Consider the following 13,490-nt stretch of genomic DNA (forward strand, 5'->3'; position numbering starts at 1 on the left):
ATCCCTTTGTTTCCATGCTGAATGTATTGTATCATCAGCCGCCCTCCCTCTTCTCTTTTTTTTCTTTCCCGAACAAATATTTCGCGCGAATATTTCGTATTGCACGCAAAATAAATCTTGAAACGTTATTTTTCTCTTTTTGTAATAGAGGTTGATGATTTTAACTACAAAAGATTAAAAAAATGAGGTAAATTAAAAATTTCAAGAACGTAAAAGATAAGAGAAGTTTTAATTTTCTAAGATAACTTGAAACAAACTTTGACAAACTTGACGCATATTTTAGAAACAAAGTTAATTACTAAAAGAGAAAGAGAGAGAGAGAGAGAGAGAGAGAGAGACTGAAAAAGATGCTTAATATAATATTTCAGACATTCCTGTGAAATTATATAGTGTGTACATATATATATATATAGATTTCAATGGAAAATCTCATTTCACGCTCGATGCGACGAATAAAATTCAAGCTTTTTCCTTTCGATAAAATATAATATGCCAGTAACAATATGCGTCAAGGGATATAAATATACAAGAGAGATAATAATGAGAAATATATGCATGCTTCACACGCTACAAATTATTAATATCTCCACAATATTCATCAAAATTTGAAGTCAGTTTTAACAGAAGAAAGTAAGAACGCGGAAAAAAAGAACTTTTAATGTCTCGCTGGAAAATTACCATAGTGAAATTACATCGACTATAATTGCACCTTTAACTACGCCGAGAAAACGCTTGTATCAAATTGTAATAGTGTGGAAACTTTTACTTTACCTGAGATCGCGAGAGTTTGTGCCTGGTACGATTGGGGTGCGCAATCTCGACGGGTGCTGCGCTCGGCGCGAGAAATCGAATCCGATTGCACTCGATACTGAGGGGGTGATGTTGCAGCTGATGGGGTTGTTGATGATGATGATGCAGATGATGGGATTGCTGCTGCGAGGAATCACTCTCCAGATGATGTTCCCCCGTGTCCAACATACTGCTGCTGAGAGCATCCAGCTGGGTGAGCGATCTCGAGCGCACCTGTAACAATAAAAAATCGTTTGCTTCATCAGAAAAGAAGTATATTAAGAATGAACTCTCTTTCTCTAACTAAATAAAAAATGTGTACTATGATTTTATATTTGATTCTAAAGAACTAATATTATTCAAAGCCCTTTTCACATTTCTTCAAAAACCACACATGTTTTTCTTGCGATATATTGTACTTGTCTAATTAGCGAAATCCCGCTGATATGAGCAAGAGTTATATTAAAATTTAAGTAAAAAGAAAAAGAGAGAGAAAGACAAACATTTTTCTCTCTTCAAAATTATGTCATTTGACGTAATCGCAAATTTTTTCTTTATTAACAGAGAACCATAAATTTGTAGAAATCTTTTTTTTTTATCATTGCCCAAGCGATCTCACATATTAATACCATATTTCTCTCTCCCTTTATTTTCTCAATTATTCGCTCAGGAATCAAGTTGAACGTTTCGGGATTGCGAGTGCAAACAATACGAGACGCGGAGGCCGTTTGCGAGAGCGCGCAAACGGCCTACGATAAAATAGATTTGTGGCCGCAATCAAATGCATCGGTATACACGAGATGCGCGCATAATTGCCTGAGAGGAGCTCTCGTAAGAGAGAGGATGACACATTAGTAGGATGGCTAGTCCGGTATTAACAAACCCGCGGCGCGGCGGCGCGAAAACACACGAGGCCGACTTCCTGCGAGATAAATCCCGGGTAAAACCTTGACAAAGTGGGTCACCGGAAAATCGATTTATGCGCGGAATCGATCCCTTCCAGTACGTCGACGAGGCCGTTCGTTATCGCGATTTACTTGTTGTGCTCTTCGTTGCGCTTCCTTTTTTCCCTTCGCGATAACTTACTCTTGCTATGAAGGGATTTTTCTCACTTGTTATTTCTCTCTGTCTCTTTCTTGTTAACGACGAAATACGTAAGATATAATTAGATGACTACAAGAGAGTTTACGTCAGTTACTATACAATGATGTAACAACTTTGGTACAACGCTATAGAAATAGAAAGCGCATATTAATTTTGTAACGAGACACTAAGTGTCATTGCCTAATTTAATGTCGGAGGAAAATAATTGCAGAAGCAGTTAAAATAAATTGAAAATTATGCTAATTATGGACAAATTATATAAATTGTACAATGTAATTTTCTGGTGTAACTATTTTCTCTAATTTTCAGATGATTTATCTTCAAGACGATCGAAATTCTTCAATATATATAATACTAATGAAATATATGCGTTAAAGATAATATTTTTTAATATTAATCTTCTCGAACAGAAAATATTTTTAGTGCTCATTTTAAATAGTTTCAAGCAAATTTTCTCTATAAAAGAGAGCGTATTCATTCGCTCCCCTTCGTAAAAGAATAATGCGAAATGCTTTCGGTCATACAAATGGTTCTTCAGAGAACTTTTAGAATTTTTACGGTCTTTCCAAAAATAATACGAAATGCTACGCGAGTCTCACATAAAAACGTCTTTATAAATCATTCGTGCAACGATCTATTATTTACGAGGCATGTAGTCCCTAAGGTGGCACACGCGCACAAATAAACAATAACAGACATAGATTCCTTAATAATCAATTATTTAACACAATAAACTTAAGATAACTCATATTATTTCAACATATTCTTTAGTGGAAGGACCATAAAAATAATCTGAAAGAATATCTTTTATTAATAAAATAATAGCAATCCTGCAATATCCAACAAAACTGTTTTTTCAAACTTCTAAATTTACTAGAAATTTACTAGAAAAAAAAAAGAAAGAAAAAAAAATTTGATTATATTAACCAAAACTATTCGAAATTTCTTATATAATTTCTAAAATAAGTACGATTTTCATCGTATCGCGAGAGATATAACAATTTCTTTCGATAGGCCGAGCTGCATGCCTTTCAAGCATTGAGGATGAAAGCAGGATATTTATACCAACTTAATCGTCGTCGCCGTTGTATCAAATCCTCTTTAGTCGTCAAAGAAGCTTTCACGAGACATGATTATCCTAATTGATGAGAAGTATTCAAAGCAATTTGGGCGAAAGGGAAAGTAGTAAGCTGCTCGATGATGGCTCGATGACTGTCGAGAATATCGTTGGATTTATATATGGAAAAAACTTTTACTTATCCCCTCTTTATCCTCACCCATTAAAGCTAAATCTAACGTTCGATCACTTCTCTTTTTTGATTATATGTAAAACATATTTTCTTGACACTATAATTCCTTTATTTCTCTATCGCTTTTTTGATATCCTGATAACGTCCCGAAAATGAGCAGGAACGACGATATACAATATTTGTAAGAAAGAGAGAAAAAGGAAAAGAGGAAGGAAAAGAGTCCGGATTGCAGAGTCTGAGAGAAAACTCAATTACGCCCTCGGCCAACAGTATTGAGGACGACGATACTTTCTCGTCGCCTGTACATACAATACTTTGATGTACACACTAACATATTTCCATCGCGTTGTTTACCCATCGATAGATTCGCGCCGATAACCGATCCCTGTGTGTCTTTGACCGTTCGATCTTATTCCACCCTCGCTTCGTAAAGATAATTCGTAAGATCATCGTCGTGACATCGCGATGGCGGACGGAAAGCGAAGTCGTGCGAGTGAAGATCGTCTCTGTTAAAGAGGACTCGAGTAATGCGATCATATTGGAAAATATTGAAACTTTTTTTTTATTTTTATTTTTTTTTTTAGCTCAATCCTCTGTATGACTTTCTTGTCCAGCCTCTTATGCCTCTCTCCCCATCTCTCCCTCTCGAGAATATGTAATATGTTGTATCTCGCAAATATGTTCATGCATACAAATAAGATGTTTCGTATTGCTTTTGTCGCGTGGGTTAAGGACTTTTCCTTTATAAAAAAGAAAATTAAAATTAAATAAAAAAAATTTTCTAAACTATATGAATATGAATAGAGAAGAGCAGTAAGGAATAAACATAAAACGAAATTATCTTTAATAAATTTCGAGAACGTCAAATTTAATTATATGTTATTTTTTTTTTTAATTTTTGGTGTAAAGAATCTTCGAAAAAAATCGCTAAAATTTATAATTAATAGATTGATTTTTCATTATTGTTACATCTTGAATAAATCATTGATCATGAGTAAAATAACATAAAAAGATCAACGACTTAAAGTAAGATTTCCGAGACGTTTCGATGCTATGTGTTCGATTGAAATGAATTTGTCATATTTTCTGCGCTTTATTTCATGCATTATTTCTCGTTTTATTGGGACATTTTGATCAATTTTTCGTGAGTTTCTGGAAATAGTACGATTCCCCTGTCGTGGCAAAGCGATTTTATGCGCGTTCTCTGATATTTTATAGATTTATCGTGACGTTCGAAACATCGCAGACGAACGGCGCGATTTCGGAATTTTATAATAGTATCTTACGGAATTTTTCCACACGAGAAAACTGTAATTTATTGTTTTATGAAAGAGTATTATATGCATGTGTAGAACGTGTATTAAATCACTCTACGTATATAACGTTACTTCTCATTGATATCATCTGCTTTCATTTCGCCTCATATCGAGAGTCTGGCAGAATTCCCGATGTAAATCTGCGACACGTCGATCTTTATTTCTTTCTACCCGACGATGATATACTTCTGTACATTTTGAAATGTATTTGAGACATACCATATATGTATACATATTATTTGCAAAGATATGATATTATTTCGCGATTTGCTTCCTGAGACAACTTGAGAAATTTTCAATACCAGATGAAAAAATTCTTTTGCGTGAAATAACGGCATTTTTGATATCTTTATAGATTTCTTTTTCAATCGCAATAGCGTTTGATTCGTATCGATTTTTTCCTTTTCTTGTATCTTTGAGAATTTACAATAAACATATGACAAACTATATTTTTACTTAACAAGATTCCCCGTAATTATTCACAATATTTTTTGCTCGATGTATTCCGCCTTATCAGAAAATACCCACACTCATATGTATTCATCGTCTTATCAATTTATTAAGTCTTAAATTTCCGTCCAGAATTCTCGTGTCAATTACAAGTGCATGATTTACACACGATGAGAATAGTTTGCCATGCATCGTAGCTCGTATTGTTCTATTGGTCGGCACGATTGAAATTCTCATCAATTAGTCTTCCCGTTAATCAATCTACGTTAAGTTTTGGTGTTCATATAAACAATAATATCGCGCAAGATCGCAGCTGTGCCGCGTATTAAAGCCAAAATCGCTGATTCATTGTGCAATTAGTTATATGGAAGCTCGAATGCGAGTTTCTATCGATTAGTATAGCGAGAAGACTTTAGAGAGATGCAAGATGCAATGCGTCTCGCAGTTCTCAGATCGTAAAACATTCCGAGTTTCAAACTTTAAGGAGTATGAATAAGCAAAGCTCTCTATGCGAGTGTCGATACTGAAAGAAGGATATTGATCTTTCGCAGTGACGATTATTTGTGCAAATAATCTTTTAATACACATGCTTAGATTCAGATTTCTTCGGGATATAAAGGAAGCATTTGCGCGAAATAAGAATAGATATGAGGAAAAAAAAAAAGAATTCTACTCCGAGCATTTTGCGCTACTACGCGATGCAACTTTCGGAGAATATAAATTTTACGAGATACTGTTATTTATATACACGCGATAGGCATATCTAATTCCTCTTTACGGGACATTTAAAACAAAAAATATGTATGCCCAAAGTATCTCATCGTTTATAATACCGAAATATCCATTTCAGATTACAGTGATGCGATATCAACATCGTATAGCATATACTTTCTTCACGAATCCTTCTTCCCACGCGCCTGTTAAAATGCAAATGTGTCGCAAGTTTCGTTCGCTAAGGCGGCTCATAAAGTTTGCTCTTAATATTTGAAATATCGCCAATAATGATCTCCGATATTAGTCGTAAAGTGAGTGTATAACTCGGCGAACGTTAACCTAGAAAGTAGCGCATTTAATGGAGTGGTGAGAATGCCCTATGGTTAAATGCGGCGTGTAAGTTTAATATTGCGACTGTACGGCGCGCATCTTGCTATCCCGGGACACCTCGAACAGTCGGCGATAAGGCCTTTTGTCGCGTAATATATATATATATATATATTTTTTTTTTCTTACGCTACGAGATTTTGCGTCGCGCTCATCTCTCGACGCATCTTCCTTCCGGCCACTATATTCTGAAGATTACGCGGATTTTCAGGTTGCCACGGCGACGAACGGGCAACGCAATTTTCTTCAATCCCCCGTCCATAAACATGACAGACGTTAAATCGAATCTCTAGCTTGATACGCGGAAAACTCTGCGAAATCAAGATTGTTTCGTCACTTTGATGAGCGGCCTTCGAGAGATGAGAAATAATTCAACATATGCAAGAGCGCGTTACATTAAAAATTAAATATTAATAATATTTTCTTCAAATACAATATTATATTATCGAAACATTTTTATATAATTAAATATTTTCTATTATAATTCCCTTGTAGAGCAATTATATGGATTTTGTATCTGATTCTGGATAATGATGGAAATTTGTGTAAAATTATAAAAAATAAGAAAAAGAGAAAAAAAATTAAAATTTTTCATTAGCTTTGTGTGAATATTATGCAAGAATCAAATACTTATTTTGATACTTTTAAATGTAAAAGAATATAGAATTATTAAGAGATAAAAAAGGCAACTCTGTTAAATATCGGAAAAGTAGAAAAAGTGCTTAATAAATGTTTGTCGATTCCATTATTTATCCACTAGATTAAAAAACTAATTTTCTGATTTAAAATTGCCGCTATCATTCTATCTTTGCCACAGATTATTTCAATCTCTTTTTTATTATTTAAATTTTCTAATTTAAGAAAGAGAGAGAGAGAGAGAGAGAGAAAGAGAGATGGATGGATATGTCACTCGATTATAAAGAAGTCGAGTAAATTCAAGAGCCGTGCTAGTTGAAAGATCAGAAGAAGTTTCGGCTACTATAAATTTGCCGACAGTGATGTTCCACTAGTGTAGAGTCGTCAGATTTGCAACGAAGGCCGTAATTAAAGTAGAGCAAAATGAGACCGGCGGCGACGGCTAATTGGATCGGGTGAGACGAGAACGACGAGATTTAGCCATCGCGTAAATTCAGTTATGAGTGACATCTGCGATCTTAGAGATTAGATCGACGAGCTTGAACTCATCGATAATCACCGATTATATGTGTAACTTGTAGATATAGCATGTTTCGTATAAATTTTGTAAAATGTTGGCTAGATTAAAACTTTGTCCGGGAGAAATGTTGCATAATTATTATGGAAGAGATATTTCGCATTTACATGTGGAGTGTCCAGTGGAGTCAGGATGCTATTAAGAATGTCGATGTAACTTTCTGAACTTTAAGATGAGATATCTTAGCGAAACTACGCCTCAAATTAAAATTCTTTTCAAGGGTAACTTCTGCTTCGAATTAAAAGTTTCGTTATTTATTTGCTCCCATGAACCACGATTGGTGAGAAAAGCGTTCTCCAACATCTTTGGGGTAACTCTTGTAATATAACTTATATGTTAAGCAACAATTTATTCCAAAATGATATCAATTTTTTTTTTTTTTTCCCAAGATACGAACACTGTGCATCTGTTATCCTTTCTCGTATGACTTCCGTTTTTTCTTTCTCTCATTTCAGCGCTGTATTTTTACATATCTTTTCCTCTCGCTTCTCGTTTTTATTTTCGCTCCAAGTTTTTTCTGACTCTTGCTTTGCTTTGGCGTATGGCACAAGATCATTATATACGTATAAGGCACTTAGGCACCGTCGTAGATGGAATTATGTTCCTGATGCTCACGAATAGGAATTAATCGAATACTGAAATATTCTCCCGCTCACACAGCTCATTTACTCAAATTATTATAATCGCGTAGCATGAACGTAAAGATATTGCACATTTTCTATTATTGAAGAATGAAAATTAAAGCTAATCAAATGTAACGTCTTAAGTGTAAATATTATAGCAGGTTCTCGCAAATAAAATTTATTATCATGATCGACTGACACTTGGAGGTGAAAATTACGTGAATGTAACATGAAAGAATTGCAGTTTGATAAATTACCGAGCGCATACGTACGCGTCGAAATGATAGTAGGAATCAGCTTAAACATTTCAGGGATTATCAGTCAGTGTGATAATATATCAAATCGAGATAGTAACGGCGCGCGATGGTCAGACGAATCGATTCTGATCGGCTCGAACAGGCGAACGACTTTTACCGCGCCATATACACCGACAGGCATTACAAGAATTTTTGCTTTCCCGAACGAGAGAAAAACGTTTCTCTAATTGGAGCAAATTAATTGCGTGTGCTTTCAATTTCTCGCGATTTTTATCACCGCTTAAACGCTCCGTAAACGCGGCCGTTTGTTCACCGGCGAACATGGAAAAAGCCTGATTTCTGTTAGGAACGTCTGCATCAGCACGTCATAATTTTACTCCAACTGTTTAACAAGCTTGCCAAATACGCCGTCACGTTGGACGAAATGCATTCATACCGAATAGCAAACTGAATAACTATAAAACTTTAGTTTGATCGCGGATACGAATTTTCGATTTTTTTCTCTTGCTCCGATTTATCCGCTTGAATTCGCCGGAACATTCGTATAATGAAGCAAGCGGAGAAACGTCCGGTTGGCAATTGCGAGAAATCCCGTGAGATGAATATAATTCCACCTTTACTATATGCACTGACGATGTTACTGCGAGAGCGATGTTGTCGGAAAAAAAAAAAAAATAATAAAAAAAAATTTTACGAAGTTAAGCAGGATTTCTGCATAATATAAATGCTAAATCATAAAGTATCATAATAGTATAATTTCGAAATAATATAAGTTTGAAATTGTCGTTAGTGAAACAAAAATTTTGCTTATTAATGTACAGGGTTGGGAAGGTTACTCTATAAAAGTAACGCGTTACCGTTACCGTTACTCGGAAAGTAACGATTCGTTATTTTTTCGTTATGTTTTCGTTTTTTGTGATACTAAAATAAGTAATATTAGAATAATTATTTGATAATCAATATTAAATGTAATAATCTATGTTACAATTAAAAACTCTAAATTAGTCTCTGTATAGCGTGCGTTTTTTATATTAAACTTATTTAATGATTCTAATTTTTTATGTTAATATTTTTACTTTTTAATACACTTATCTTTATAGAAATTTAAATTGTAATTTACAAATTTCAATTTTGTCGAAAATTTTTATCAAACATTGTTTTTAAATATTGATAAGAGAAATATTGATATTATTAAGAGTGTATTCCAATATTCACTATCAATATTGTAAAATCTATAATTTATACGTTACTATAGATTTTCAGTATTGGCAGTGACTATCAGAATGCAGCCTATGATAGAAGGCTACAAAATATTTTTCAAAAAATATATCTATTGAATAGATGTAAGATAATAAAGAACCAAAAAATGATGATAAAAGTAACGGCTGATTCGTTACCGTTACTGTAAAAATGTAACGATGTTACCGTTACCGTTACAAACAGAAAAAAGTAACGATCCGTTACCGAAAAAAAGTAACTGTAACGATAAACGACGTTACAAGTAACGCGTTACTTCCCAACCCTGTATAACGTATATATACGTATAAACATTGAATAAATTATTATAATTATTGTTGCTCATATGCATGTTTTTACTACATTTAGAGATTATAATTTAATGAAAAGCTAAATTATATTTTTGTTAGACAGAGGATACACGCGCGAAAAGTATAAGAGACTTTGGTAATATGTTTATTGAGAAAGCCTCTGTATGAAAAAAAACTAATTATCTTTAACAAACTTTAATAAAATTTAGTTTAATAAATTAGTTATTCAATTCTAGGATTTATCTAGGATCTATTAGAGACTATATGCATAAATCACAAGTTATCGTTTTCGATTGGAATTAGATTGCATATGATTGGATACAAATTACAAATCAACTAAAATCATGTCTTATAAATTGATCCAGGTCTCTAATTTTCTAGGTATAATACTCTTCGCGGTAAATGTATATATATGCAAACGTATCAGCTTCAGCGGTGCTCCACGATGCAAGCACTTTGGTTTGGAAATTAATGCTTTCCGGCCTCGACATGCGCTCTTCAGATCCATGAATTTTATTCATCCGGTTTGTACGCCCGTTTTATCTTGTCAGTTTTCTAAATACAATATTTTAATAATTCAAGCAAAAGAATTTTTTCGAAAAAATAATTTTCATGTAAATGGCTATTTTTTCATCGATATATAACTTTTATAATAAACTCGTATAATATACGATTATAATATAGATGTTTTATATCTCTCCTTGTATGACGTTATTAATGTGTTTGCAGACAGAGCCATTGTTCGATATAATAATGGGACACGATTAGAACATTAACCGTTCCGAAAAAAGACCACGTATAAACTAGTTTATATCATCGAAGACTGTAAACGTCCTATGCTTCAATAAACCGCAATAGGCAAGCCTATTCACGTGCTAAAATTTGAATAGCCAAAGCTATTCAAATGTTTGCTGAAAATTTAATAACTTTTTTGGAATATCGATGGATTTTATATACGGCTCACAAAAATAATCGTCCTGTTATTTAGTTTGCGATAACATTCTCTGTAATGTACATATTTCATCCCTTATGTTTTCATTAACAAAAAACATGAATCAAAGAGCAACTAAATAAGATTATTTAATTCTTTTCAAAGTAGTAAAATAAGTGAAAAATTTTGATTAAATCAATTAAAACGTTATCAAGTTATTGTTCTCTGTAATGGTCCTTTGGCATTTTAATATGATTTGCATCTGACATTGTAAACATCTTGATTCATATCAGAAATGCCCCCCAGTACTTTCGTATGTCATACGTCGGTGTTTCCGTTTAAACGTCTGTTTCTCCAGTATTGGATGAGGTATCATTAAGCTGACGGTATAATAATATCGAGCTTCATCTAGCGCACAATCTTCACGAGCGGGAATGTAATTTCAAGGTTCTCCTTTACGCCAGCTGTACTAAATCTAGAGAAATCGGGCACACCGCAAAACGCAGAGTGAAAATACACGTAATTTGGGAGAGAATTAGTTTGTCCTGCGCTTGTCGATAAATTTTAAGATATAGACAAGACGGAATTTTTTTTCGTTGATGAAAATGAAGAACGATCGTAAAGTATATATTAAAGGGAACTTAATAAAATGTTCTTTTTCTTAATTAAGACAATGTAGCAATAGTCAGGATTAAATATCTCGATAAATGAATTTTTTGAAAAAATTGAGAAACAAAGATAATTGTAATCTGATTTTAATTAATAATTAATAGAAGACGAAAAAAGATAGTTGAACGTAAACTTTACTAAATTTTAATCCACTTAATATCTTTGATTTATCCTTTCTTTATTTTCGTTTTTATTTTCTACGTTGTATTGTACAATATGTAAGAAAATCATCTCGTATATGAGGAGGTGCTTTATCTTATTCTGTAAAATTTGTAAGTGTACAACGAGACACTCATAGCTTATACAAGATATGTTTTATTGAAGTTGGGCCGATGCGATGCAGCAGGAAAGCAAACTATCGCATAAGCGGAGCTTAACGCAAGTATGGCCCGGGGCTTTATTTCATCAACGTTTTATCGAGAACGCAAATAGCCAAAGAGAATATATATTGTATATGCAACTACGAAACTTGTTAACTCTGTTAGATAGGGCTCGATTTAATCTCATAATCGGAAAATTGTATATCAAAACGCGCTTCATTAAATTGCCCGCCATATCTTCAAGCGTGATCGTAATTGCTCTGAGAAAGTAATTAGCGCGCGTCGCCTCCACGCGATTTGTCATCATTTATTACCTCGAAACGAATATGCTATAATTATTCTATACGTTGTACGATAGGAAATTCAAATAACTAAACGTAGCACTCATCGTGTAAAAATAAGCTAAGTAATCTAGCTTTGTAGAAACTTTATTTATATATAATAACCACTTTAATTATTGCGACTTTGTAAAATGATGGAGAAGCATTTCGAGATATATAAATCTTTCTTTTCTTCCAATTTCGATATTTTTACGCATGTACATATGTAGGTTTACAAAAAGGAAAAAAAAATTATACTTCTGCACGCGATAGATAACACGTGACCGACGATAATAATTTCAACTATCCAGGGAAACGAGATTGGGTTCAAATAAAGCTCGGAAATGGGCGAGTCTTGCGAGTCTTAAGCCGATACATTTCTCGAAATTGAGAGGCACTGTTAAAGTCGATAAGATTTGATGGAGGGGCAAGGTCGCGACGCGAAAAAGTAGAAAATCACCGAGGTTTAAAGCCTAGCTGAACTATTGCTGGCTGGCATCGCGCCAAAGATTATCCCCTGCCATCTCGTTCGCTTTCGAGACTTCATAACCGAGGTGAGTGAAATGGTAGACGTATACCGACCATGCCATCAGCTCCCGCCGAACCCTCCCGATTCGCGCTTCTCTCTCTCTTTCTTACTTATAATACCCGCCCATATATTTCCGGCTACCCATCAATCTCTCGCGAAACATCATCTCTTCCCTTCCGTTAGACAAGATGGCCACTCGATGGTCGATATACTCTCCCTTTTACCTCTCCCTTCCTCCTTTCTATACTTTTCTTGCAGTTTCATATTACCACTGTGCCAACGGAATTTTCATTATCGCTTCACTGCCTTTGATGGACAGTCAGCTTATATATTCTTTATTAAAATACGATGGTTTATCTTATAGCTTCGCTTTAGCGCTCGACGTGATATCATTTCTGCTTAATATAATATTTCAAACTTAGTATAAAAATATATACGACAATTGGCAAAATGTAAAATTTAATTTTTCCTCGAAAACATCATCGTAATAATTTTGACATTTTGATGAATAATCGGTATTTTTAACGTTACAAATGTCAACAAATCTTCCTCATCGGGATAAGAATTATCATCAATTATCTTTAAACGACCTCTATTTACGCGATAATACGATCGCGTGCAAATATCCTCGCGGCTATGGCATAGTCGAAGAGAGCGGGTCATCGAATACAGCTGTTACATCGGACGGACGAAAGGTCGCGGGGCAAACAGCGCGATAATCGATTAGTCGGCGAGTTACATCGCGCGTATCGCGACTGAATCCACCCGTACCTAAGATAAGAGAGCAAATAAAAAAGGAATAGCCGAACCGAAGCGTAGATTAGAAATGACGATGGTGTTGTTTAACCGGGCCGATCGATGCAACTCGGGCGCATTCAGGCGTGATTCGATTGATAAATTCAAGCGGAAACAAGTGTGCGAAGCGGCGAACGAGATAACGCGCAGCGTCCTGCGGTATATTACGATGGAATTTCCGTAATATATCTGCGTCGGCAACCGCTTGCCGACTTAAGGAAAGCAGTAGTAGGCCCATGTCTAAGATACACGCGTAAGCGATCTGTTAATTAATTA

The 13,490-nt window shown here is 34.5% G+C and overlaps 1 protein-coding gene across 9 annotated transcripts in view; it reads right to left on the reverse strand.

Moving 5' to 3' along the window:
• Nucleotides 1-13,490, reverse strand: part of LOC138934353 (pleckstrin homology domain-containing family G member 5) — a 113,397-nt gene that overhangs the window by 29,368 nt on the left and 70,539 nt on the right. For all 9 annotated transcript variants that reach the window (XM_070297982.1, XM_070297980.1, XM_070297981.1 and 6 more), the window contains one exon: nt 772-1,023. In XM_070297982.1, coding sequence (XP_070154083.1) covers nt 772-1,023 — 252 coding nt within the window. The remainder of the gene's footprint in view (nt 1-771; nt 1,024-13,490) is intronic.

The sequence above is a fragment of the Polyergus mexicanus genome, unplaced genomic scaffold, assembly GCF_030449975.1.
Source record: "Polyergus mexicanus isolate NDT 795.1 unplaced genomic scaffold, iyPolMexi1.0 SCAF_6, whole genome shotgun sequence".
NCBI classification, from domain to species: domain Eukaryota; kingdom Metazoa; phylum Arthropoda; class Insecta; order Hymenoptera; family Formicidae; genus Polyergus; species Polyergus mexicanus.